Source organism: Myotis lucifugus, unplaced genomic scaffold, assembly GCF_000147115.1.
Source record: "Myotis lucifugus unplaced genomic scaffold, Myoluc2.0 scaffold_531, whole genome shotgun sequence".
In the NCBI taxonomy this organism is placed as follows: Eukaryota; Metazoa; Chordata; class Mammalia; order Chiroptera; family Vespertilionidae; genus Myotis; species Myotis lucifugus.
Genome location: NW_005871579.1, coordinates 484839 through 512518, shown reverse-complemented (window position 1 = coordinate 512518; position 27680 = coordinate 484839). Strand labels below are relative to the sequence as shown.

General features: G+C 57.5%; 1 protein-coding gene across 5 annotated transcripts; it reads left to right on the top strand.

Moving 5' to 3' along the window:
* Positions 1–105: 105 nt before the first annotated feature.
* On the top strand, positions 106–26110 carry ATOH8 (atonal bHLH transcription factor 8). Of its 5 annotated transcripts, XM_023745300.1 has the most exons (4): positions 106–987; positions 9829–10020; positions 15144–15211; positions 16277–16298. In XM_023745300.1, exons 1-4 carry the CDS (start codon positions 235–237, stop codon positions 16287–16289), a joined length of 1026 nt encoding a protein of 341 aa, XP_023601068.1. In that variant the 5' UTR covers positions 106–234; the 3' UTR covers positions 16290–16298. The 5 variants fall into 5 exon arrangements, with proteins under 5 accessions (XP_023601068.1, XP_006104070.1, XP_023601069.1 ...); XM_006104008.3 differs by lacking the exons at positions 15144–15211; positions 16277–16298 and adding an exon at positions 25927–26110; XM_023745301.1 differs by lacking the exon at positions 16277–16298 and having other exon boundaries at positions 15080–15199.
* Positions 26111–27680: the final 1570 nt, after the last annotated feature.

Here is a 27680-nt window from a genome sequence, read left to right as displayed (position 1 = left end):
AGCTTCGCGGAGCCGGCGGCCCATGTGGGGCGCGCGCGGGGGAGAGAGGAGAGAGGAGAGAGGGCGGGCGGCCGGGCGGGCGGGAGGGAGGGGGTGAGCGCAGGGGAGAGCGCGAGCCTCCGAGGCGCCGAGAGCGACGGCCACCGGGCAGAGCCGGGCGCCGCGTGCAGAGCGAGCGCGGCGGGCGCGCGTCCCGGGCAGCCCCACGCCTCCGCCTCGCGCGCTGCCCGCGCCATGAAGCACATCCCCGTTCTCGAGGACGGGCCGTGGAAGACCGTGTGCGTGAAGGAGCTGAACGGCCTCAAGAAGCTCAAGCGGAAAGGCAAGGAGCCGGCGCGGCGCGCGAATGGCTATAAAACTTTCCGACTGGACTTGGACGTGCCCGAGCTAGGCGCCGCGGCCACCAACGGGCTGCGGGACAGGACCCAGCGGCTGCAGCCGGTCCCGACCCCGGTGCCAGCCGCAGTGGCGCCGGCCGTCCCCTCAGGTGGAGGCCCGGACACTGCTGGGGAGCGCGGGGGCGCCCGGGCGCCAGAGGTCTTGGACGCGCGGAAACGCGGCTTCTCCCTGGGCGCTGTGGGTCCAGGACTCCCCACGCCGCCGCCGCCGCCGCTTCCAGCACCCCAGGGCCAGGTACCTGGGGGTCCGGAGGTCCAGCCTTTCCGGGAACCCGGCCTGCGTCCCCGCATCTTGCTGTGCGCACCGCCTGCCCGCCCAATGCCTTCCGCGCCCCCTGCGCCCCCGGAGACCTCCGTGCGCCCTGCGCCCCCCACGCGCCCCGGGGAAAGTTCCTACTCGTCAATTTCACACGTAATTTACAATAACCATCCGGATTCCTCCGCGTCGCCTAGGAAACGGCCCGGCGAAGCCACGGCCGCCTCCTCGGAGATCAAAGCCCTGCAGCAGACCCGGAGGCTCCTGGCGAACGCCCGGGAGCGGACGCGGGTGCACACCATCAGCGCAGCCTTCGAGGCGCTGCGGAAGCAGGTACCGGCTCCCAGCCGCACATTCTCCCTGCGCCCGGGGAAGAGCGCCCGAGCGGGTGGGCGAGTGCCCGGGGGACTTGTGGAGGGTTAGGGGTGTTTGTGAGGGGCAAGTCGTCCCCGCCCGGTGGGCCCCAGGACCCAGACAGGTTTGGGTCCTCCTGGAGTAGTGACCTTTGCTGCAGCCTTGGTACGTTTCTTAGTTTGCAAAGTGGGGGTGAAGGTCCCCCTGCGGCGTGCTCTGGTCGTCCGCGCCCCGCCCCGCCCCTCCCCGCGGGGTGACCCTGTCTGCGCGTCAGACTTGGGCACTCGTAGTTAACTTTTATGACCGCGAGTATTTGTCTCCCGAGTTCCTTGGGAGCGGTGGGGAGTGGAAAGGGGGGATGTGGGAATGTGTCTCGGCCGGGGAAGGGGAGAAGACCGCTTCGGGCTTTTGAGATGGTCGGGGAAGATTGCCGGAGTGGGTGCGTGACTGCCCGGGAGGCCCAGAACGCCGAGAAGGGAGGTCCTGGGGTTGCGGGAATAGCAGGGTCCCGTTTCCCTCCTCAGCCCCCATCTCCCAGGAGGGCTGCCCCTGCACTCAGGTTGCTTTCGGGCTCTGCACCCCTTGCCCTCGCGTCCTGAATGCCGCCGGCTACAAGCCTGCTCCCTCTCCCCAGGGGCGGCCTCAAGAGCTGGCTGGTGAGAGCCTTCCCAGGGGATCCCCTCCACCGCTGCCCTCCATTCTCCGGTGATGCAGGCAGTTGTGGGGTAGGACAGGGGCTTCTCAGTTTGGGGCTGGTGGGGGTAGCTCTCACCCCACAGTGTCTTTTGCGGCGGATGGGCGGGGAAGGGCACTTTTACAATCCCACTTTAGACAAGATTACCCTCTGGTTCTAGGCTTCTCATCTTCTTAGAGAGAAGGGAGATCCGAGAAGAGGTGGTTAGGGCCCCCTGCTCCCACCTGCACAGGGAATGGAGAAGGGTAGGGGTGGGTGTTACTGGTTTGAGTAGTCAGGTTTTTTTCTTGCTCAGCAGCTGACTTCCTGTGTGACTCCAGGGAAGTTACTCAACCTCTCTGGGCTTTCGCCAGCAACAAAACAGTTAAGAAAGCATGATCTTCTTGTTGGATCACACTCTGCTCTTCCCTCTGTGGGTGGGGCGGGCAGTGGTGCCTGTGTCCATCCATGGGAAGGGAATTGAACTGCTGGGGGAAAAGCCCCATGACTGTTCAGCCAAAGTGCCACCCACGGATTTGGGTTAAGATGTTTGTTTGCTCAGTGAATTGGGGTGGGGGTGGGGGGTCAAGTAGCTGACACAGACCAGGCTGAGCCACATGCCAGTTGGGACCCTGGGCAGTGGGCCCAGTGGAGCATTCAGTCCTACCCTCAACCAGTAGCCTGCATCTGAATGCCTCAGGAGGGCGGCAGCCTATGGAGTCCTGCAACCCACCCCTCAGGACGGAAGGATGACAGGAGGCTGTCCACCTGCTCACCTTGCTTCCCAGACTGGGGAGGCCACATGCCCAGAGCAGCGCAGCTGGTGGGTAGCAGGGCAGGGCTGGCACTTAGGTCCTTTGACTGCCAGTTCGGGGCCCTTTCTCTCCCTCTGGCCTCCTCTTTCAGTGCGAAGAAACTGTATTAGAGGTGGTGGGACTGAGGTTCAGGGAGTTTATGCCAGGTGAGGGAAGCCTCACAGGGTTTGCACTGCATGTCTCCTTGGCATGCCATTCACTAGACTCCAGTGTGCTGGTGCCTCCTTGGCATGGTGCAACCGCAGCCTGCATAGCTTGTACCACCGTCCTTGCAGAGCCTGCCTCGAATCGGTGTCAGTGAGTCACTCCCGTGCCCAGGCTCTTGACAGCTCTGCTCCTCAGTCTGTGGAATGCCTGAGAGCTGTCCACCCTCAGCACATGGAAGCCATCCTGTTTTGTCCACCAGGAAGGGAGCATGCGGGACTGGCTGCTTAGCCATAGCCCTGCAGGTGGGGGCCAGGCCCTCTGGTCCGGGGGGTGCGTGACAGCGAGGCCAAGATGGTGGGTGTGCGGGGCAGATGGTCAGGCCTCAGCACATGCCACCAGCCCAGCTGCACCGGGCCCTCCCTGCGCCTCATGTGAAGGCCATGTGTGCGCAGCTGGGCCTGGCCCATGTGCAGGGCTGCTCCAGGACCAGGTGGGAGGGGCTGGCAGGGGAAGCCTGGCCTTGTGGTGGGTGAGAGGAGGGGCGGAACCTTCTGGCTCACAGACTTTGCTTACCCTTGGGGCATCTGGCATGTGTGCCGATCGCCGGTGCCCCCTGGAAGCAGGAAGCCCTCAGCTTGGCGAGGAATGGCAGGCGGAGGCCTGAGGCATCCGTGACGAGCCCTCAGGACTTGCTGAGGTGCCTTTTCATGAAGGAGGTGCCACACAGGTGGGGCCTGGGTCCCCTCCTCTGCTGCCCCTAGAGCAGGGGTGGGCAACCTTTTTGTGAGTGCGTGCCAAAACCAGCGAAATCTCTGACTCAAAATTCTTCTGCGAGCCAACCCTAATTTTTTGAGAACATGTTACGCCTACTTGATATCTCTTAAGGTGTACGTATGTGAAGAAGCTTGAAGAAATGATAAAATTCATTCGAGCGACAAAAACACAGTATATGATAATGAAAAATACATTTTTTTTAATGTATACATGTACACTGATAGTCCGACAGAAAACTTTATGACTCCGTTTGATATTATCAGTGGGACTTTTGCTGCTGCATCACTGATGACAGATTTTACATCAGGTTTATATTTCGTGACCTTCAGAGATATGCACGAGCTACTACTTTCATCCGTCAGGCTACTCCTATTACTAGACTTAACAAAATTCATCACCGAGGACAAAGATTCACAAGCGTATGTGGATGAAACTAAAACACTGGTCGGATCTAGGAAGGCAGGGAGAGTTAAGGCAGAAGCATAGAAATTGCTCTTCCCCTCTCTGGTCAATCCATGTCTATGGTCTTTAAGATAACTTGTTATGTAAAATTATTTATTTATCTAAGATGCACCTACTGAATTTATCTGAAAAATAAAAAAGTTGATATTAAGAAAAAAATGGTAAATGGAAGATTGTAAGAGAGGGTTTTGCGTGCCAGCAAAAGTTACTGGCGTGCCATGTTTGGCACTCGTGCCAGGGGTTGCCCACCCCTGCCCTAGAGTCTCCCGGTGGATCCTCACCAAGGGGGCTCAGGGTGGCTCAGGATGGGCTGTGGGGATGGTGCCCTCACCCCTGCACCTCTCAGCGTCAGACCCCTCCAGCCATGTCCACAGTCAGCAGGGCGGCAGCTTCGGAGTCTCACTGCATTGGGCCTGTGGTTGGGCATTGCGGTGCTCCCTCCCCATGCTGCAGACGAGGACACTTACAGGGAGGTTAAGCAATGGCCGGGATTTGTACCTGGGCCTCTCTGGCCCTGGGGCCATGACTTAATTACTAAGACTCAAATTCTCAGGGTCTTGCCTCGTTGCTGTGTAGAAAGCTGGGATTTTCAAGAACCCATTTCAATAGAACTTGACAGCGACCTAGCTCTGTATAGAGGGGCTTTGTCTCAGGAAGTCTGCACTCAACTGACACAGTAATTTCAAATGAAATCAGGTGCTAAGCTGTGCTCTGTGCGTGATGTTGGAGCTCTGTGGGGTCAGGAGTCTTGGTGGGCTTCCAGGAGGGCGTCTTGGGCTGGGGGAAGGGTGGGCGGGAGCTGGCACAGAGGCCAGAGGGCTTACGGCCCCTCCTGACCTGGGTAGGTTCTCGGCTTGACTTCTCTGTGGCACCTTCCCGCCTTTGCCCACAGCGATTCCATTCTGAGGTCACAGGTATTCTGTGCCCCTTTTATTGGTGAGGAAACAGAGGTCCCCTAAGGTTATGGACCTGCCGAGGTCACGTGGTTGGCCAGGGGTGGAGCCAGGCCCTCAGGCGCCCAGGCCAGTGCCCTCTTCACTTTCTTCTGCTTCCTGGAGCCTGGAGAGGGTCCAGCTTGGGGTGGATGGGTGGAATGTTCTGAGGGCATATGGGACCTCGTGAAAACCCCCACGTTTGCTCCCCGGAAGCTGAAAAATCATTGTGGAGTGAGCACAAGGCAGTCCCTTTACTTTCCCAGAAGTTGGGCAGGCTCGGGAGTTGGAGCCAAGCGACCCTGCTGCCTCCTTTGTCCTGTGTCCTCTGGCCAGAATGGGCAGACCCCTGCACTGGGGCACTCTGCAGGCGGTGGGCTAGCTGGGCTCTGGACTCACTGTGGATGCTCAAAGGCTGGGGTTCCAGGGGATCAGTCCAGAACTCTCCGCCTGCCCACCTCCCCACCTTATGCTGTAGACGCCCATCCAAATCTCCAAGCAAGTCCTTCTGGCCCATTGGAAAAAGCCCAGCTAAGGTGGGAGTTCAAAACCCAAAAAATCTCCCACCAGCTAAGAGTCCTCCACTGTCCAATGCTCCTGTAAAGTAGAAGCGATGCTTTCTTTCTCTTGGGGCTGTTTTAAGATGAACGTAGGCCTTGTATTCAAGATCCTCAGCTCTCTGCCTGCCTTGGTAGAACACAATAAACAGCCAGGGGTGGCCTGGCCCGAGGGGGCATGGAGGGCAGGCCGAGGTCGCTAGCCCCACTCTACAGATGAGGAAACTGAGGCTCAGAAGTGAGAGGCACTTGCTCTGACTCACACTGCTGGGAAGTGCCCGGATTCAGACCAGCTCTTCCTCCCGACCTTGGCCTCCCAGAACTAGAACCTGCCATCGGATTCTCACTCCGCAGTCGCTGCCCAGGCTGGGGTGCTCCGAGCTGGGCTGTCAGGGCCCAGGTGCTTCATCCTGCAGATCAGGCACCAGGAGTATCTGGAATTAGCCAGGGCAGCTGAGGGGCACCCCCCTTCCCATGGGGCGGGGGAGGGGGGGCGGAGGAGGAGTGATGTGGCCAGAAGTTGCCTTTGGTGTCTCATATATGGCCACCTCTGGTGGTGGGAGCTGGGAGAGCCCAGTGGCCATGTGCCTTCCTTGGGCATCAGACAAGCGTGTGGTTCCAGCCAGGTCTTAGCCGTGTGACCTGGGGCCCAATATGTCACCTCTCTGCTTCCTTAAATGCAGATGGGATAATAACTGGGTTTGGGGTTTGTTTGTTTGTTTTTTATTTATTTTTAAAGTTTTGTTTTTGGTTAATCCTCACCTTGAAGATATTTTTCCATTGATTTTTAGAGAGAGTGGGGACACACACAGAGAGAGAGAAACATTGACACATTGATTGGTTGTCTCCTGCATGCACGGGGGATGGAGCCTGCAACTGAGGTAGGTGCCCTTGTCTGGAATCGAACCTGCAACCCTTCAGTCCACGGGCCAACGCTCTATCCACTGAGCCAGACCAGCTCGGGCTGGGAGGAAGGTTTTAAATGGGATAAAACTCCTTATCAATAGCGACCTCAGACCCTGATCGGTTTGGCTCAGTGGATAGAGCGTCGGCCTGGGGACTGAAGGGTCCCGGGTTCGATTCCAGTCAAGGGCATGTACCTTGGTTGCGGGCACCATACCCAGTAGGGAGTGTGCAAGAGGCAGCTAATCAATGTTTCTCGCTCACCGATGTTTCTGACTCTCTGTCCCTCAAAATATATTTTTTTAAAAAAAATAAGCGACCTTCAGTGCCAAGCTATGCAACCAGAGCTCAACCAGAGCTCAGTAGGTAGTTTTGTTGTTGGACCTGGACTTTGACAGAAGCAGCAGGACAGAGTGGCAAATCCGAGACAAAACTGGCCCAGAACCTGGCACCGGGGCTCCCAAGCCGGCCTTGACCTTATCTGCTGCTCTGTATTCCCGCAGTCACCCTGGATCCCGTGTGCAGGGCCCTCCTGAGATCCCTGCTCCCAACTGGCAGGGCAGCCAGCTGTTCAAGGGCCAAGGGCTCACAGAGCTGAATCACTCCCAGCATGGCCTCTGGTGGAAACAGCGCTAGGGCCTGTGTCACAGACCTGTCCGGGGCCGCTGGGGCGGGCACGCTCTCCCGGGGTGCCTGCCCTGTCTCGGGACTCTCAGGCACCTTTCTGTCCCACAGACCTGTTTATTTGTTCATGTTGATAAAGCAGGATTCTCTGGCCTCTGGTTGGGAACAGGCAAAGTGCATTGTTCTGCCGGCTTTTCTTGGATGGGTTTGGAGCTGCGGCCAGGCTGGGAGTGGGAGGTAGGAAGGGGAAATGCATGGGAGTTGGCGCTCTCTCTGTCACCTCCCTGCCCCTCCCCGGGTTTCCTAGTCTGGTGAGGGGCGACTCCTTGGCTGCCAGAGCATTTTATTTTATTTTATCAAATATATTATTGCCCTAACTGGTTTGGCTCAGTGGATACAGCGTCGGCCTGCGGACTGAAGGGTCCCGGGTTCGATTCTGGTCAAGGGCATGTACCTTGGTTGCGGGCACATCCCCAGTAGGAGGTGTGCAGGGAGGCAGCTGATCAATGTCAATGTTTCTCTCTCATCGATGTTTCTAACTCTCTATCCCTCTCCTTCCTCTCTGTAAAAAATCAATAAAATATATATTAAAAAAAATATATTGTTATTGATTTCAGAGAGGAAGGGAGAGGGAGAGAGAGATAGAAACATCAATGATGAGAGAGAATCATTGATTGGCTGCCTCCTGCACACCCCCTACTGGGGATCGAGCCCACAACCCGGGCATGTGCCCTTGATCAGATTCGAACCTGGGACCTTTCAGTCAGTCCGCAGGCTGATGCTCTATCCATTGAGCCAAACTGGCCAGGGCCTGCTGGAGCATTTCAAAAGGTGACAGCAAACCTTGCTTCTGGTGTGGGTGTGTCTCAGGACCCCCAGGGGGGAGGGGACAGCAGGTGCTGTGCCCTGGCTGCAGGTGTCCTGCCTCTCGCCTTCTCCAGAGCCTCTCTTTGAACACTGTGCTGTTTTGCCGAGTTGTATCAGGCCTTCCTCTGGGCGGTGCAGATGCCGTCTCATTGACTCGCGACCACGCTGTGAGGTCAGTCCTGCCAGCAATGTGACGAGGACGCCAAAGCTCAGAGAGATTCTGCCACTCGCCCAGGGCTTCAGAGCAAGGACGAGCTAGAGCCAGGAGTTGAACCAGGTGACCAAAAGGTCTGTGTGCTTAAGCTCTAGGCCTAACTCCTCATCGTCAGCATGAGGAAAGGTTTTGGAGCCCAGTTTTATACATTCTGGAGTCACCTGGTAAATGTGGAGGGAGCTCATTCATTTTCTCATTCAACAAACCCTTTCAGGTGCCTGTTACAGGCAGGACCTGCGCTGGGCTCTGCAGACAGGGGCTTCCCCCACCACTTACAGGGAGACTGATCATTAAATGAGGGGGAGTGAAGGACAGATGGGGTGCTATTAGAGCACTAGCAAGGGCAGGCGCACCCCCTCCCCACTTACCTTCAGCCACATGGTTTGGGGCGGGGGTGGGGTGGGGTGGGGGAGGGGCAGTCAGAGAAAGCTCCTGGACAAAGTGAAGTTTAAAGTGAGATCAAAGTGGATGTTACATTGAGGGTCCCCCTCTGAGGTGCCCGTCTTGTTCATGCTTTATCCCCAGGGCCTAGAACAGGGTTTCTCACTTCAGCACTGCTGGCATTTGGGCCGTATCTCCTTGCTGTGGGGACATCGTAGGATCCTGTGCATGGTAGGAGGATTAGCTTCTACCCATGACAGGCCAGTAGCAGCCCCCCATGCTCCCCAGTAGTGACAATCAAGAGTGTCTGCAGGCATTGCTCACTGTCCCCCAAGGGACACAGTTGTCTCCGGCAGAGATCCACTGACCCAGAGCAGTAGCTGGCATGGGTGTCTGTGCTCACTAAATACTTGTTGAATGCACGTGCCATGGGGGTCCCTCTCTGTGGGATGAGGGTATCGGGACCAGATACCAGGGGCAGATAGATCTGCTGCGTGTAGATCCTGGAGCCCAGAGAGGGGAGGAAATCTGGAGCCTTGGTGGCCGGGCAAGCACGCTGGGCCGTCCAGGCGAAGGACGCCTCCTGGCAGCGGTGGCTCTGATGATGCGCCCTGTCCGGCGACTCGTGGTGACCTTCCCACATTACAACACAGGCCTTGCTGCAGGCCTCATAGGTGTCTGCTCATGCAGCCCAAACGCTGGTGACAGAGTCAAAGAGTTAGAGGCTCCATCTCTTCACCTGGTACACATCCCTGTGCCATTAGTGAGTGTCTAGTTGGTGGTGAGTCACTGACAAACGTGTCCAGTCTGGTTGGGGCCGTAAGTATTTATTATGCACGTGTTGTATGCCCAGCAGCGTCTCAGGTTCAGAGGGCACAGAGAAAAGGAGAAAAGAAAAAGAAAGCCCACCACGTGTGTGCCCTCTCCGCTGAGCCCTGTCCGTTTCCTTCTCGTATGTTCCCAGAGTTCCGGACTCTGTTGTGAGGGTAGGAATCGCATTATTCGTTGTCAGAACCTCAAGTGCTCAGCAAAACCGGCCTCACTGAATGAATGAATGAATGAATGGAAGGAATATCAGAGCTGATAAGAAATGTCTGTTCTCATGTCTGTTCTCTCGGAGAGATCCCTCAGGGAGGTTGGGACAGAGCTCTCTCATGGTGGGAACACACTGTGCTTCATTCAGACCGGCTCTCGGGCAGGACCTGAGCCCCAGTGTCTTGCCCTACAGAACGGAAGTGTGTGCACTCCCCGAGTTTGTGAGTGGGTGAGCTGCGGTGTGTGTGCGGCTGCTTAGAACAGAGACTCAGACCCGGGTCGACGGCTTCGACAGGCCACCTCCGCTGTCCAGCCGCCTCTCGGGTGGTGCAGATGTGACTGTGAGCAGCCCCATGCCCGCCTGGCCGGGGTGCCCCGCGGGGTCGTGCTCTGCAGAGGCCCCGGCAGCTCCTCCTGACGCCTTCTCACCCACCAGGTGCCGTGTTACTCATACGGGCAGAAGCTCTCCAAACTGGCCATCCTGAGGATCGCCTGCAACTACATCCTGTCCCTGGCCCGGCTGGCTGACCTCGACTACAGCGCCGACCGCAGCAACCTCAGCTTCTCCGAGTGTGTGCAGCGCTGCACCCGCACCCTGCAGGCTGAGGGACGTGCCAAGAAGCGCAAGGTATGTTCCACCGTGTGGGCAGCAGCCTCTGGGAGAGGCCAGGGGCCGGGGGACAGGAGCTTGGGGTGCCCACACTCACCCAGGAGTCCCAAGGGCCAGTGAGATCCGCCTCTTGAAGCTTTGCTGGGGTTGCCCCAGCTTCAGAGCTCCTCACAGGCTTGGGATTAGCACGGGACCCTGCTCCTGGTAATGGATTGCTGGGCACCTTAGGCAACCACCCCGGGCCTCCAGGCCTGCGTCTGCTTATCACTGAAATGAGGACGATTTGTCTCTGATGCTCTTTTCAGCCTCTGTGCTCTGGTGCTGATTCCGCAGCGGGGCCCTGATGGAAGTTGTATCAGGATGGGATCCCCTGAGCAGAGGAGAGCCCGGAGAACCCTTGGGCATGTTTTGGGAAACGGACTTGGCCTGTGGGTTATCTGAGGCTGTGCGTTAAGGTAGAGGATATTCATTCATTCACTCACTCATTCATTCTGGAGGGATTTGCTGAGCCCCAGTCTGAGTATGCTGGGCAGGACCATAAAGATGATAAAACATATGGTCCCAGTCCCCACGCACCTCACAGGATGGTGAGACCCTCCGGCCAGTAGAGAAGGGCAGGGCAGTGTGGTGAGGGTGTCCCAGAGGCCTGTGCTAGGGGTTGTGGAAGGCCAGGCGGAGGAGGGACAGGTACCTCTCCTGCCCAAGGGAGTTTGAAAGGGCATCTTAGTGTAAGTGGTGTTCCCAGATGGCCGGTGCGTCCAGCATTTCCAGGTGGGGGCCAGGGCCAGGCAGTGCTAAGCAAGGTTTATGGAAACCTTCCGGAACTCTGTCCCCACGAAGCCAGAGGGAGAGTCTATATCCGTGAGGAGGGTGGTTGGCTCCCCTGGGCCTTCAGACATGGGGCGGGTGGGGAGCTGTAACTGGCACCCAGCATGGTTCCTTCCTTCCTGGCCTGCCCTCCCCCTTCCCAGCAGGTCTTCCCTGGGGGTTCTCCAGGTTTCCCAGAGGGCCCTGGGCCCCATAGCTAGGGGCCCTCCATGGACTCTCCTGCCTACACGCGGAGGGTCACGGCATGTCCTCGCAGCCGGCCGTGCTGCTGTGATAATTGCACACTGCATTCCTGGGAGTGATTAACATGGACCAATTAGATGAAATCTTCATCGAGTGGGTGAGAGAGGAAGTGCCAGTGGCTGCTCACAGGGCGGCTTTCCACTGGAAAGTGACACGGGTAAATTAAGGGCGTAATTGATGGCTCCATGCACCGCCCTGTGACAAAGGAGGTTTGTAAACTGTCTGTGAACTTCCCCTGGCACTCGCCAGTCTGGAGGGCTGGATGGGCAAAGTGGGCAGGCATCCTTTCTCCATCTCTGCTCCTGTTCCCCACCCCCAGTGCCTCCCCTCACAGCCCCTCCTTTCCCTGTTCCTAGATTGGAGCAGTGTCCTGGGCTGGGGAGGAGGCCTACGCTGGAAGGTGAGGAAAGAAGGGAGAGTGGGGTGAAGATGCCCAGGGGAGAAGAGCTTTTGGTTTCCCCTGAAATCACCTCAAATCTAAGCCACGTTAAAGACCATCAGGTCCAACCTCCCCATTGTCCAGATTGGGAGACTGAGGTGGAAGATTGTGGTTAAGAGCATCCAACAGCTCTGACTTCAAAGTCCTGGCTTGCCACCTGCCAGCTGTGTCGTCTTAGACCCGTTTCTTCACCACTTTGAGCCCCAGTTTTCTTGTCCATAATCAGGGACAGTGATGATAAATGGTCAGTGGTTTCTAAGGTCCTTTCCGGTCCGACTCTCCAAGAGGTCGTGCATTCTGCATCACCTTCCCTCACCAGGCAGGCTGTCCTGGGGCTGCCGTCTCCCAAGTGCTGGGCCTGGGCAGGCACCTCTGCCAAGAGGACTTAGATCAGCAGTTCTCCACCTGTGGGTCGCGACCCCTTTGGCAGTCGAACGACCCTTTCACAGGGGTCGCCTAAGATCATCCTGCATATCAGATATTTACATGACGATTCATAACAGTAGCAACATTACAGTTATGAAGTTGCAACGAAAATAATTTTATGGTTGGGTCACAACATGAGGAACTGTATTTAAAGGGCCAGAAGGTTGAGAACCACTGACTTAGATGGAAGGACAGGACAGGGTCCCGGAGCTGTAGGACCTCCTAGGGCTTCTCAGGCCCAGCATTCTGTCCCAGCAGGTGGGGGGCTCACAGGACTACCCCACTCCTGCTGCTGTGCCTTCCTGCCTCTCTGTCACCATGCAGGTGTGTGAGTTCCGAGGTGTCCTCAGGGACGGTCTCCAGTGACCTGCCAGTGGACCTGAGTGGCTGGAGTAGGCCTCTGTTTTGTTAACCAAACCGAGGGGTATGGTGTCTCTAGAGATTCACTCACTCACTCATTCATTCATTCATTCATTCAATGTTTATTGAGCACCTACAACAAGTTGCACACTGGGGAATTCTATGCTGAGCACATGGGCACTCTGACAGGCAGAGCGGGCTTTACCCTCCATAGTCCCTGTAGACAGAGGGTATGGATTTGGGGCTCAGATCAAGCCCCTATTACCCGCTCGCCTGCAGCCACTGAGGGTTTGGACATGGGAAGGAGCCTGGCTTACATCCCCATGAGGGAGATAGAAAGCAAAGATAGGAAGAAACTGGAAGACGCGTCAGTGTAAGTGACGGGCTCACACGAAGTCCTGGGTAAATGGCAGCTGGATGGTGAAGGTCACTGATGCGGTTGGTGGAGACTTGAGGACGCTCCCTCACAGCTAACGTGCCCCGAGAGGCTGGGCGGTCCTTTCCAGGCGGCCTCCGGGAGAGGTGGCGCTCAGGTCCTCTGCGGTCCCTTGCAGTTCTGACCGTTGCCGTCCCTCCAGTCGTGTTAAGAATGGGATTTACAGTGAACCCGGCTCGCCCCCAAGGCCCAGGCGCACCCTTTTACCTTTCCTACGGGGTGGGGGACCGCGTCCCTTGGCCGGTGAGTCTTTCATCTTTGGTCCTCGCAGGATGTGCTTTTGGGGGTTCAGAGCCCGGTTGGGAAGCCCCAGGAGTGCAGAGGCCCATGTCAGAGGCCGCCCAGTAGAGAGACAGGCGGGAGGAGTTGAAGGGCCCTGGAGAGCTCAGTTCTGACTCCGACTGCAGCCAGAGATAATGCACTTTAAGCACCTGGCTCTGGGCCATGTTTCTGCAGCTCCTGTTTTTAAAGCAGCAACTCCTGGAAGCTGAGGAGGAGGAGAAGCAGGAGGAGGAGGAGGAGTAAGAGGAGGAGGAGGAGGAGGAGGGGGAAGAGGAGGAAAAGTAGCAGGGGGAGGAGGAAAAAGAAGGAGGAGAAGAAAGAAGAGAAGGAGGAGGAAGAGGAGGAAGACTAGCAGGGGGAGGAGGAAAAGGAGGAGGAGAAGAAAGAGGACGAGGAGGAGGAGGAGGAGGAAGAGGAGGAGGGGGAGGAAGAGGAGGAGGGGGGGGAGAGGTGGTGAGGGGAAGGAGGAGGAGGAGACAGAGAGGAGGAGGGGTCCTGGCCTGTGTGACTTAGTTGGGGGAGCATTCTCCCACGCACCAGAAGGTGACGGGTTCCATTCCTGGTCAGAGCACATGCCCAGGTTTTGGGTTTGATCCCGGGTCCAGGAGCCTGGGGGAGGCAACCTATTGATGCTTCTTTCTCGCATTGATGTTTCTCTTTCTCTGTCTCCCTCAATCTCTCCCAACAATCCAGGGCACCCCCTTCCAGAGATGTTAAGCCACTGAGTATTAACAACAACAATGACAGCTACTAGCACGGATGGCATAGTTTAGGCCAGTAAGTTCCTGCACTCAAGTTGCTCTCAGGCCCAGGGTTGGAGATGGGGAGAGAGAAGAGGAATCCCGATGCCTTGAATGAAGGGCTTGGGCAGAGGCCTGGACAGTGATTAGGGTCCCCGGGCCATGTGACTGTAGCCGGCACCGGCACCGGCGGGAAGGCGGGCTCTGCGGGGCCTGAGGATGCCCCTCACGCTGTGGGCGACCCGGAGCCAGAGGAGGCCCGATGCCAGGCAGCTCCCGCCGCCCCTGCCTTCCTCTTCCCGCCGACCTCTGGGCGGGGGAGGCCTTTTGTGCTGGTGGCAAGTCTGAGAGTGGCCTGGCTCCTCTTGGGAAGAATGTCTCGGGTGCCGACGTCTGTAGTTTCAGGCCTGGGAACTGGCTGAGATGGCAGGTTGGAGTGGGGCTGGGTGTCCGTGGGATCCGAGTGTTCCGAAGGGCTGCTTACTGTCTGGGTGGCTGAGCCCAGGCCTCCAGAGGGCCGTTCCCGAGCCCCTGAGTGGGCGAGCCGGGTCTCCAGAGCACCCGCCCCCTCCGTGTGCAGGGCCTCTTGTGCCCCCAGAGCGCCCCCTGTCCTGGCTCCGTCCCCACCTGCGTGTACATAGTCACCCTCCTCAGGGCCTCCTCCGTCTCCCCTTCTGTCAGGTGAGTTGTTGCTGGAAGTGATTTCTAAGGCCCTTTCCAGGTAGACTTCTGAGCCCGAGGTCTCCCCAGCCCCTTGTGCTGTCTTCATGACGAAATGTGTTACTCACTTGCCCCTCTGCCCCGTCACAGGCATTGCACACGGATAGCAGAGTCCCCTCGCAGAGACTGTGGGGACCCAGTGCCACGCGCTCCGGAACACTGAGCACACCCGATGCTCTCAGAGCCTGGGTTCCGTGCCAGGCGTGGTGCTTACTGCTTCCGACACTCACCTCACTGACCCCTCCTGCCAGCCCGGCAGCCTAGGTGCTGGCGTGCCCACCGCACAGAGAATGAAGGCCCGGCGCCGGCCCAGGAACTGGCCCAGGGTCACCAGCCAGTGAGAGAGGTGTGTCCGGGCTCTCGCCGCTTCCTGGCCTGCCCCCCCTCCCCCGCGCCGCCCCCCAATGGAAGTGCGCTGGGTGAGAGGAGGTTGTGTTTCCTAGTCCACCGGCCAAGTTATTGAGTTAAATACCATTTGCTTTCAAAGCCCACAGAGTCCATCGATGCTGGGAAAAAGGGGGGTGGGTGGGAAATCACCATCAAATTTCCTTCTTGTCATAAAAATGGATGCAGTTTATTTTTTCTGGCATTCCAATTACATAGGCGTTTGTCACCAGCTGTTTGTTCTGACACGGAGTGTTCTCTCAGCTGCTGTTTCTCCTCTCAGTTTGACACGGTTAGCCCACAAGTCTGGCAGGGACTGGCTGGAGGGATCACTGCCGGGGAGCCTCCCAGGTGAGCTCAGAGCCGCTTCCCGCTGCCCTCAGATGTCCCCTGGGTGGTCCCGAGGTGGGGGTGGAGGCTGGGGGCGCTGCTGTCCTCTCCCCTTTCACATTGCGTTCACCCCCCTCCTCTCTCCTTTTTCAAATCGCTCCCCTCCTGACATGGACTCACAGATCCCACTCTTCTCCCCAACATGCTGTGTATGAATGAAAACTTGGGGTCTCGGGTACCTATAATAATAAAAGAGTAATATGCTAATTAGACTGAACGTCCTTCCGGACATCCTTCCGGACAACCTTCCGGACGAAGCTGGGGCTGCAAGGGCTGAGGCGGCCACCATGGCAGGTGGGGACGGAGGCAGAGGCAGCCGGGGGCCAAGCCCCTTGCACAAATTTCGTGCATCGGGCCTCTAGTAGTGAATAAGAATTAACCATCAGGGGACATGGGAGGCCCCCTTTAAGGCTCTAACTGATCAGCCTTTGGAATGCAGACTCATCAGAGAGCCACTCATCTTAGAGCCAGGGCACCCCTCTGGAAACCCCTGCAGAGGCTCCTGCCCCCCCTCCTGGAACCTGGAGGAAGATGTCTGTGTAGATGGAGGTCAGGTCGAGAGAACACTGCAGTTCTTTTCAGGTCCCTGTGGTGCTGCCATTTAACGTTAAGGCACACAGCAGGGAGACCCTTGCTAAGACCATGAAGTAGGTCAAGTGTAGAGTTTTGGGGCTGGAGACCTGCATTTGAGTCCTGATCTTGGCCCTTCCTAGCTGTGTGTCCTTGGGCATGTTACCTAACCTCTCTGATCCCCATTCTCTCACCCCTAGAGTGAGAGCCTACGTACTTTCTATGCCGCCTTGCTGGAGGGATGAAACAAGATCCCTCCCTTATGAGAAAGGGCTGGCATTTTCTGTGAGAGCCAGAAAGGAAATCCCATGAATTTACAGCTACAAGATAACTTTATGTGGAACCCCAGGGAGGAACATCTCAGAAAAGGGCAGTCCCCAGGGCTGGGTGAATGACTGACCAGCCAAAATGCAGGTGAGGGCAAACAGTTCTGAGTGGGGGTTCTTCCCTCTTTAGCACTTTAGGCTAAACTCCTGCTCCTGCACCTTGAAGGGGGGCAAGCGTGCAGCCAAACCAGAAATCCCTTGGCTTCTGAAGTTCATGGCCTCACAGCAAAAGAACATGCACGGCGTTGGTTTCACACAGAAATAATGCTAATAGATTACCACCACCAATCACACTGACTGTGGTAAGGACCCACGGTGCCAGGCACCTCGCATACATTCTCTCTACCCCGTAGCATAGGGGGGAAACTGAGGCCCGGAGAAAGGCTCTTGCCCAAGGCCGTGCGGCTAGAAGTGCTGGAGCTGTTACACGTCTGTCTCTTGGTTCCAAAGCCCGAGCTCTTCAACCCCGGAGGCCTGTCCGGCCCTGAAGCTGACACACAGCCCCGCAGGGTGGCCTGCGCCCAGGCGGCGCCCAGCAAAGGCCGGTGCGGGGCCTTGCCAGAGCAGCAGCCTTATGTAAGCAGCCCGGCTGCAGCACGTGGAGGCTTCATTAAGCTGCGGGGAGCCGACAGCCCACTGGCGGTGGCGCTGGGGGTGGTATGGGGTGGGGTGGGCGCGGGGGTGTCCCTGGCCCTGCGCTGTGCCGCCAGCGAGGCCTGACACCGGGTTAAGCCGCCTGGCGGCCCGGGGCTGCAGCTGAGAGCGCGCCTGGTTCCCATTCGGGCGCTGTGGTTTTGATTAGCTGTTCTGCGAGGCGGGCCTGGTGGTGAGTCCATGGGAGCTCCGCTGGAACAGAGGGTCCCCCCGCCCGCCGCCGCGGCGGCCCCCCCTCCTGGCAGCCCCAGACTCCAGATGTTCCGAGCTCTCGCTGGGAAGGCCTGCTGGCGCCACGGAGGGCAGAGGGCAGGGAAAGCACGCGAGCTGGAAGCCCAAGCACTCAGTCACCGCAGGCCTTGGCAGCCGGCCCAGCCCTCTGCTGGCACATTCCCCAGCTCTCCCCTGGCCATCTGTTCCCAAAACACCCTTTCAGAGCCTCATCATCACTCAGGATACAACCGCGCGAGCAGCTGGTTGGGAGGCAGCGGGGGAACCGTGCAAAAGGTCCTTTGTGAGAGAGGAAACTCGCTTATGAATAACAGGGCTGGACGCCGTAAAAGTTGGCGGCTGCAACTCTTGTTTCTCAGGCGCCGCTGTTTTCTCTGGACTTTTTATCTCTGGTTTTTATTTTGTTCCCCCGTGTTTTCTTTTAATGTTGTTTCTTCCTCTTCTCGCACCACTGTGACTTTCCCTCTCCCCCCCGAGGTGCCCGAAGGCCACCTAATTAGTTACCCTGGGTGCTGCTGAACTTTTTTTTTTTTTCCTCTTCTCAAAGCTGTTAAAATCGGGGATGGTTGGAAGTGACTGTTTTTATAAAACCTCAGCTTGAGGGGACAGGAGAGAAAGAGGTGCCTGGGAGGACACAGCGCGGGCAGGGCTCAGGCCATCAACGTGTTCAGCAGGAAGTGAGCACGGCCACACACTGAACACACAGATGTGAACAGCGTCCGTGTGGAGGGGGGGTGGGGGCAGAGACGGCAGGGAGACCCCTATCAGCTCATCAGAGAGAACACGGGGTGCGTTGGGGAGAACAGCGGTATTAATACGCACCCCGGGTCCTGGGTCGCCCAGCTGAGTGCAGAATGACATGGGACCTTTTTAAAGAACTGGCTGCCACCACCGCCAAACCTTCTGGGAGATGTTTGCCTGGGATCTGGGCACCTCCTGGGAGCGTCACCGGTGGCCTGTTGGGGGCCCATGGGGTGCTGCGGCCGCGCTGGCAGCTGGGAGGCCGGGAGTGGGGAGGAAAGGAGAGGCCAAGGCCTGGCCGCCTTCCTCGCCCCCTGGGTCCTGGAGGAGGAGCTGAGCGTCAGGCCTGGCTGCCAGGTGGAGGTGAGGGGCACCTCCCAGGTGTCAGATGGAGGTGATGTGATGGGGTGGTGGGGGGTCGGGGGGGGGGGCACACGTCAGGGCCAGGGGACTGGAGGTTTCCCCTTTACTTTCTCGAGTCCCTGTTCCCCTTTCACACTGCCTGCCTCCCCCCTACCCCCACGGTTGCATCAGACCCAGAAGCTCCGGCAGCCCCCACCCCGGCAGTGGAAAAAGCCTGTCATCCATGCTGCTGTGGGTGGCCAGGTTTTCACAAGCAAAACTTCTGGGCTTTGCAGGGTATTTGTGCATTTCATTCATCTACACTTAACTCAGGCCCCGGACTTCATTCTTCATGCAATCCTCTCTGCTCTCCTCCGGTGTCAGTTGGAGAGATGGCAGCTCCAGCAGCACCAAATATTTATGTTTATCGCAGTTTCAGGGCCATTAATCTGAAGGGCTCAGTGCAGGATGATGAGACCCCCGCCCCCCCTGCTGCATCTCCCCCCCACCGCGCTGGGCAGGTGCCCGGGTCCGGACTCTGAAGCGAGCCTCAGCTGCGTGACTGGGGGGCCTTGCTCCTGGGTGTTATCTGGGAGGTGCCCACCCAGCCTCCCAGATCGCTAGAGGGATCCATGGCACAAAAGAATGTGAAATTGTTTTGTGAACTCCACCCTCCCTCCCGTGTCTCCTGCCTGCGAAGTTGTTCTTCGTGGGCCCACGGTGAGGAAGGCCTGGGGAAGAGGAGGGGCCGCCGGCCCCGGCCCCTGGCGCTGATGTGGCGTTGGCCCCGTGACCAGAAATTGCTTCTAGATCAGTGGTTCCCAACGTGGGGCACATGCCCCCCAGGGGGGCAATTTGATTGTTTTAAGGGGGGGCTATTCGAGGATGAGTTGTTATTTTTTACATTTCTTATGGTTCTAGGGGTCTCATATACAGTATGTAAATATATATTGTGATATACTAGTATTTATGCATTTCAGTTCTCTATTATATGTTTTGAAACTTTATTTGCTATTTTGCATATCACTTCATATTATTATTATTTTTAGCAATTTCTTAGTGATTTCTTCCTCAGTACTTCCACTGTCCTTTTGTTCTTTTATTTTTCTCTTTCATGGATGCCATGTTCTTTGGAAGCTTGTTTAGACCATGTTAATGGCCTTTTAGGCTTCCTCCACATGAATAGGAGTTCACTTTTTGAATAATAACAATTATATGGTTATATGTCACGGTGGAGGGGGGAAATATCGGGATTTTAGAGATGCTTGGGTGGGGCGTGGCCAAAGAAAGGTTGGGAACCACTGTTCAAGAGGAAAATGGGGGAGGCAGGAAGACGGGGTGATTGGCCTGCCCTGCCCGTTGCCTGGCCTTAGCCACTGGGCCCAGCACAGTGGGAGGCGTGGGACAGGGCCACCAGCAGGTGCTGGCTCCCGCCTGTCCTGGAGCAGGTTGTCCCCTTTTTATGCCCCGGGGAACCAGAAAGCTGGTTCTAGGGGAAGTACAAGTCCTTGCCTTCCTTGAGCTCCTGGTACAAATATTTTAGAAAACAAAGTTGGACCCATTCCCCCCATCAAGGCCCTCCACCCTCTGCCCAGAATTTGCAGCCACCTGGGGCCTGGCCCAGTGCCCAGTGCTCCTCTGCCCAGTCTGTCCCCACCTGAGCCCCTCCCAGCAGCTCTGCTGAGAGCCAGGTCTCACCGCCTCACTCGCCTGCTCAGGACCCTCAGGGGCTCCTCACAGGCCAAGGGTGGGGGCCGGACTTCCTCATAGGACACCTGACCCTCCTCCTCAAGTGACCTGGCTCCAGCCGGTCATTCCCTGTGTCCCAATTTACACCCCAGCCGCACGGAACTCCTCGCGCAAAGGGGCTATTTATGACCTCTGTGCTCATGCCATCCCTGCCGCCTGGCATGCCCTCCTCCCCTGTCTGGCTGCCTCCTGCTCATTCTGGAAGGCTCGGCTCCTGGAAGCCCTCTCTGACCCCTACCGCAGCCTCCTCTCAGGGCCCCATGGCATGGCCACCTCACTGAGCTCCCACAGGGGTGTGTCCGGTCTAATTCAGGAGAGCATCATATGATCCACTATGAAGTCATGACAGAAAATGTCCTATTATGAGACACTCTATTCTGCGACACATTAGAGTTCACTTTCTGTCATTACATTAGATTATATGTGTAGGTGACCTGTTACATGATTGGTGATGGGATAGAACCAATACACTGTGTTCGTTACACAATGTTACTTGGGGCTTGTCACACAGTAGGGCCCCCAAATAACCACACACTGTTTCGTCAACTAAAATCCACACTGTGGGGGCTGACCATGCTGTGCTGACGGCAAAGACTCCAGGGAAGGACGAGCCAGGGGCTTCCGGACGGAGCCAGAGAAGGGCCAGGGCTCGCCCAGACCTCTGTTCGGGAAGCTGGTGCCTTCTCCCTGGAGTCAATGAGGAAAGCTTTGCATTTATCACGGGAAACCCTCAAGCAGCAGCTTACACTCCCGGGGCCCCTGTTTCTCACTGCTCGGAAGGCTGAAGGCAGGAGCTGCCTCCTGGGCCCAGGCTCTGGGTCCTCACCTCATGGCCGCACAGTGGCTGCCAGAGCACCGCACACGTCACCCTCCCACGGCCCCCAAAGGCAGGGCGCGGCCTCATGCAGAGAACATGTCTCCTCACCAGTTCAGGGAGTCCTGCCCGGACATCCCCTACCTCCCGTGAAGTTGGGGGCTCCTGAAACAGAAAGACATGCAGGGCTCTCGGCCGGGAAGGGGCAGGGTGAACAGTCAGGTGGCTCATCCCTGGGGGGCTGACCCTCTCCTGTGACAAGTGGTTTCCTCCCCAGTGGGGCTAACCAGTGTCATCACCTTTATCACACGGCAGAGCCCACTTGCGCGAGCTTGCCCACCCCCACGGCAGCCCTGCCAAGCGCGTGCCAGTGGAGAGCCCGGCAGCCTGGTGCCTGTGCACAGCACTTCACAGTGTGCAGAGCCCGTTCGTGCCCGTTCTTCCCTGACTCCGGTGGCAACCTCCTCGGGGCCACATCACTGACCCGGGGGCCAGATGAGCAGGCTGGGACCCAGGTCACCCAGGTCGCACAGCTGGCGGGCTGGATGGGGCCAGGCAGGCTCACCTGGCCCCACGAAGGAAGTGCTCCTGAATCCAGACTCTCATTGTCTTCCGCTCCCGGCAGGGGAAGGCGTGAGCGGCAGGGGAAGGCGTGAGCGGCAGGGGGTGTCTGGCAGTATAGGGCCTGGAGCTGGGACACCGGGGTCTGCATTCCAGCCCAGCCACTCGAGAGCCTTGTAACCTCAGGCACGTGCCTGCTGCAAGTTCCACTCTGTTCATAAAACACGAGAAAAGGTGTCCACGGGTTAGCAGGGCCCCAGGAAACAGGCCAGGCAAGGGCTTGTCAGCTAGGAGCACAGCACCGGCCGAGGGCTTCCTGGAGCCTTGTAACCTCAGGCACATGCCTGCTGCAAGCTCCACTCTGTTCATAAAACACGGGAAAAGGTGTCCGCGGGTGAGCAGGGCCCCAGGAAACAGGCCAGGCAAGGGCTTGTCAGCTAGGAGCACAGCACCGGCCGAGGGCTTCCTAGAAGACATGGCTGGTCCGTCAGGAAGGTGGGCAGAGGGACCCCAAATGTCCCTTCCCCACCCAGAGACTTGGAGAGTGAATACCAGACTGGTTGCTGACCGAGGGCTTGATTCCTTTGCCAGGCAGAGGACACTGGGTCTGCCCCTCTGCCGTCTGCCATGAGAGAGAGAGAGAGAGAGAGAGAGAGAGAGAGAGAGAGAGGCGTGTACACACCTGCACCGGTGTGCTGGCGCGTCTATAGGCACCATCTGTCAGGAGCAGATGGAGGGCCTCCCCTTCAGTGGGCCGAGTTCCCATCCAGGTGGGAAGGGGGTGCACGCTGGGTGATGGCTGAAGGTCTCCGAGGGGTTCAGAACGTGTCCCTCTCCCCTGGGGGTCAGGAGCACTTAGAGATGGGCCCGTGGGGGCCGCCCGTGAGCCCACCCAGATGGAGAACAGCTACACAGCGCTGCTGAGCGTCACCCACCCCCTCCATGACCGTGATATGCTGCTGCCACCCCCCCACCTCACACACAGGACGAGGGTGGGCAGCCTGCAGGGCTGTATTTGCAAACCCATCCCCTCTACACATCCTCCTCACTGCCCACCCACGCCACCTGTTCAGTCTCTTCAGTTAGACGCGCAGAGGAAGATGAAGAAAGCAAGGAGGCCCCGCACATTTACTTAAGAATAAGTAGTTTTGAGTGTTTGCTACGTGCCAGGCAGCGTTCTGGGTCCCGGGTCCCTTGGAGAACCAAACGAAGGCCCCGCCCTTTGGAACACAGCGGGAAGTGTGAGGCCAGGCACGGACGCGCACCGGAGAGGAGAGCCGGTGGGTCGGGACCTACTGCTTGCAGTCTGTGCTCACAAGCTTGACTCCCTGGCGTCTCAAATCAGAGCAGCTGAACAGAAACGGCCTATTGGCGGGGGAGGCCAGCTCCTGGAGCAGGTGCAGTGACAGCACCCAGAATCGCAGCCAGGGGCCTGGTCGTCTGGGAAGCAGCCGCAAAGCACACGGAGCAACGCCAGAGGCTGGGAAGAGCCAAGAGACCTGGGGCCATGGAGCGTCGGGGCGAAGGGCCCCACACGTGTCAGGGGCCTGGAGAGCGTTCTATAGACGGACGCTTCTGGGCTTGACCTTGAGTCGTCAAGAGGAAGCTCAAGTACACGCAGTCACGTCTGGCTGCGAGTGCGGGGAAGTGCATCCGTTGTTGGGAAGGGACCTGCCACGCTGTTTGGCCCGGAAAGCGCGAGGCTTCCTTTCCGTGGGGAAACGTGCTCCTCCTGGGACGTCGGCGTGGGGAGGGGAGGGCTCCTTGTGGTTTGCTCGCCGCGGGATCCCCGGTGCTTTGAATGGAGCCTGGCTTGGTCTAAACACTCGGAAGATTTTTGCCAAATGCACGGAATAATGGGAGCTCAAGGAAATAATGTGTCCCAGTCGTCCTCCTCAATAGCTAATGGGCGACTCCTCTGTGCCCTGCACTGAGGGGGGCCTTGGCACTCTGAGCGGGGACACCGTGCCTGCCTTGAGGAGCACGTGTAAACGCAGACGCACACACGTGCGTGTGCTCTGGCATGTGGCTGCCTGATGCTGAGTGCTGGGCTTTGTAGCCAGTGTGTTCTTTAATCTTGCTTACTACCTCATGCAGTAGATTATTATTATTACCACTTTATAGATAAAGAAACTGAGGCACAGAGAGGTTAAGCAACTTGCTCAAAGTCACACAGCTGGTAGAATGGGGAAGTCAGGATTCAAACAGAGGCTGCCTGATGCCATAGCTGCTCCATGTAACCACGGTGCTGAGTTGCGTATGCTCACACCTGTGGGCGTGGAGAGTGTGTGTGTATGCATGAGTGTGGGTGAAAGAACTGTTTCTCTTTCCAGTTGTGGCCTCTCCCGTATGCATCTGGGAGCTACTGTTGTGTTGTCACTAACGGTCCGAGCGGTAGTGAGTCAAGAGCCCCCAAGCAGAGATGTCCCATTCCTGCTGAACCCCATGGTGGCTCCAGAGTCTGTCTGTGCAGAGCTTAGGGGTGATGGGAGGGGCTGGGGTGTGTTTTTTTCATCTTAAAGCTGCATTTTCACACTGTTTGCAGAAATCATTAGGTTATTTGGGCTGTCCAGGGATCCTGTGGTCTCTCCCAGCCGCCCCGTTGTTGCCGCCACTGAACTTGAAATACCCAGAGCTAGACTCCTCCTGGGGAGACACACTGTGGTCTGTCCACAGACCAGGCGGCCAGCACTTTGGCGTGAATGGCTTGTCTGGTTGGCGCCCCATCACTCCTGCTGTCACTCTGTGGTAAGGATTGGGGAGGGGAGGACTGGGAGAGGCAGCAGAGTGACGGGGAGCAGCCCCCGCCCCGAGGAGGCAGGCCTGATGGGGATCCCGGGTTGGGAGTGTGTGTCTGTGTGGTGTGGAGGCCGGGAGGGAGCAGGCCTTCCTCACCTGGCTGCCCCCCTGTCTGCACAGCTGTCTGCTCCCCTCCAGCCTGGGTGCCTCTCTGGCTCTGGGCAAGGTCATGGGTCCTTGAGCTTCTGGGTCTGGAAGAGCAGCGGGTAGCCACGTGGGATTGGCTGGACAGCATCACAGGATGGGAAGCAGATGGGAAGCTGCAGCAGCTGGGCCGCAGGCGTCACCGGGCCAGCTCGACCCTCGCGGTGCCCTGCACTGTGGGTGGATTGGGGGCCAAGAAAGACAGATAGGCTGATGGACGTGGAGAGATAAACACAGGAGAGGCCAAGAGGGGGTTGGCACAGAGACATACAGGCAGAGCATGGAGAGAGAAACAGAGATTGGCAGCCAGAGAGAGTGGCCTGCAGCCCAGGAAGGAGTCAGCACGGCGGGGGCCTCGGTCTCTCTGGGCCCTTGCAGCCTAGCGGGCTCCGTGTGAGCTCTGGCCCAGCCCTGCCAGCGCCAGGACTCCCAGGGCCAGCCACCTTCCCTTAGGCTCCAAGGGACAACGGCTGAGATTTTCTTAGAACCCAGGGAGGTGGCGGCTGGGTGGATGGTTTGGGGACTTGCCAGTCCCGTTTGCCAGTGAAGAAGCTGAACTCTGCAGGGGTCGGGGTTTGCCTGGCTCTGCTGCATCCCTGCAGGGTGGCCTGGGCGAGGGAGGCAGCTGCTCAGGGCCCATTTCCTAGTCTGCAAAACGAAAGCAGCAGTGGTCGTCCCCGGGGACTGTGTGCGACCACAAGTGTGAAGGGGTGCAGCGTGGTGCTGGGCCGAGGCTGCCCGAGTGATGGTGGCTCTGAGCACCGAGCCACTGGCTGCCGTTCCCAGGCCTGGGGGAGGACAGAGGTGTGGCAGAGCCCTCAGGAGCTCTGGTTGGAGATACGTGGGGTGAGCGAGGGAATGATGGCAGTGGCACCACAATGAGTCGTGGCACGGAGGGATGTAGGGGGAGTTTCTCCACCTGCAGTGGAGGTGGGAGCCAGGGGCTAAGAGGCTAGACTGGAGCCGGCCCTCACCGCCCTGGACGGGGAGACGGCGGGGGCTCAGCCATCAAAACCTCTCCCCCCTGGAGCTCTCCTTTCAGTGGGCGGCAGGAACCCCAAACGAGGCTGCAGGACAGTGTGGGGTGCGCCCTGTGCGCGGACAGGAAACCCGAGACCCAGCTCCCTCCGAGCACCTTGGCACAGAGGGGCCCCGGGGTCACCTGCTCTCATCCTCAGCGACCGGTTGTTCTGGTCGTTCCGCCGTAACGGTCGCTTAGGCTTTTATTATATAGATTTTAGAGATAAACTGAGGCACAGAGAGGTTAAGCAACTTGCTTAAAGTCACACAGCTGGTAGACTTTGTCGGACGCGGTGGTTGTTTCTCACTGGAAGGAAAGTTCTTCTGCATGACATCGACTGACCCTGAGGTCTGGGCATACCCACTGGCCTCAGTAAATGAGTGGTTTGGCCTGCCAGACCCACCCATGCCCAACCTGGGAAGCTGGGGTGTGTGGGGCAGGGGGGCCTCTGAGCAGCTCGGGCAGCTGTTCCACACCGCGGCCGGGATCCCCACCAGCTCAGCCACCGCTGGTCAGCGGCCCGGGGAACAGAACAGATCGGGGGATGGGCGGACCGGCAGCATTTACCGGCAGCAGTGGTTTGCAGCTTTCCCCTGGAGCCGGGCTGAACGCGGCCCGGGAGAGGGACCAGCGCCCCAGTGCCTGTCACAGAGCTGGCTTCCAGGAGGAGCTCAATAAATCTTTGTTGAGTAAATGAATTTTTCTCCCGATTCATGGTCCCCAGGCAGACTCTCCTGGCTCACCAGGGGCTCTGGCCATAACTTCGCAGCTCGCAGACGCCTGAGACCTCCACGGGCCCTCCCAGCCTGGACACAGTGTGATCCTTGATTCACGCCATGTTCCTGCCCTCGGCACACAGCAGCCAACTCCAGCTGCTCATAAATTTCCTGCCTGTCACCCATGGCGCCCAGGCCAGGCGGGGCGGGAGGCGCTGGGGGTGGCCCGGTCGTACCTGCTTCCAGTTCCCTGGGAAGCGTGGAGGCTGGAAGCCCGAGCCTGCGCTGGTGCCCAGAATAACCTCAGCGAAGCCGGGCCCTCCGAGAAGATGTGGAAGCAGATCTGCCAAATGCAAAGATGCATGGGCTGCTGGGGAAAACATAAACACCGGCTTACGGCGCAGTTTGCACGGCATAATTCTACTTCCATAAAATACCGTATCGGTGATGCCGCAGAGGGAAGGAGGCACCAGTGCTGTCCGTGGTTTTCTCTTGATGGGGAGATCGAGGTGATTTCATTTTTTTTTTCTGTTCACTCCTCTGTGGTTTCTAATTTTTCTATAATTAACAGGTGCTACTTATGCAGATTTTAAAATTTTTAACAGCTTTTATCAAGATTAGTTCACCCATTTAAAGTATACAAGTCAGTGGTTTTTCGTATTTTCACAGATATGTGCACCTATTGCCGCAGTCCATTTTCAGAGCATTTTCATCCGTCTAAAAGGAAACCCTATGCTTTAGCTATCCCTTCAATCCTCCCTGCTTCCACCCCCAGGCCCAACCCCAGGCAACCACTAATCTATAGAGTTCCCTGTTCTAGACATTTTATGTGAATGGGATCAAATATAAGTGGTTTCTTGTGTCCGGCTCCTTTCACTTAGCATGCTGTTTTCAAGGTTTATCTTGTTCTATCATGTATGTTGGCACTTCATTCCTTTTTACGCCCAAGTAATATTCCATTGTATGGGTATACCACACTTTGGTTATCCATTCATTGGACGATGGACATGATTTAATGCAATTTTTAAAATTGTGTTTATTTTTTTTAAAGAATACATTGAAATCAAATCGCTCAAGATGGCAATTGGCTCAAAGTGACTATTTCTGGTTCCTTGTTTTGAGACTTTTCAGCCTGTTTATTCTATGTTTTCAAATACCAGTTAGTCAAACTGAGGAGCCAGCTCTTTGTGGGAAAGTAAGCCGGCGGGTTCCAGCGCATCCACTGCACGCCAGGCCCGACAGGGCACAGCTCCATTGTCTCAGTGATTCTTTGTAAATGAAGAAGTGGGTACTACTAGTGTGCTCATTTAAGAAGGAGGAAACCGAGCCCTAGCCAATGTGGCTCAGTGGATAGAGCATCAGCCTGCAGACTGAGGGGTCCCAGGTTAGATTCTGGTCAAGGGCACATACCCGGGTTACGGGCTCGATCCCCAGTGGGGGGCGTGCAGGAGGCAGCCGATCAATGATTCTCTCTCATCATTGATGTTTCTATCTCTCTCTCCCTCTCCCTTCCTCTCTGAAATCAATGAACATATATTTTTTTAAAAAATAAAATAAAATAAAAATGAGGAGACCGAGGCCTGGAAAGACTAACCAGCTGCCCAGGGCCCCACAGCCCACTGACGCTGTGGCCAAGATGAACAAACCCCAGTGTTCAGCATTCAGAATGGGACACGCCCCCCTCCCTTCCCCCCCAGCTTCTAGCCCACATACTGGTGTACTTAAAAGTGAAAGGTGAAATAATGCTTAATAGTGTGGGTCT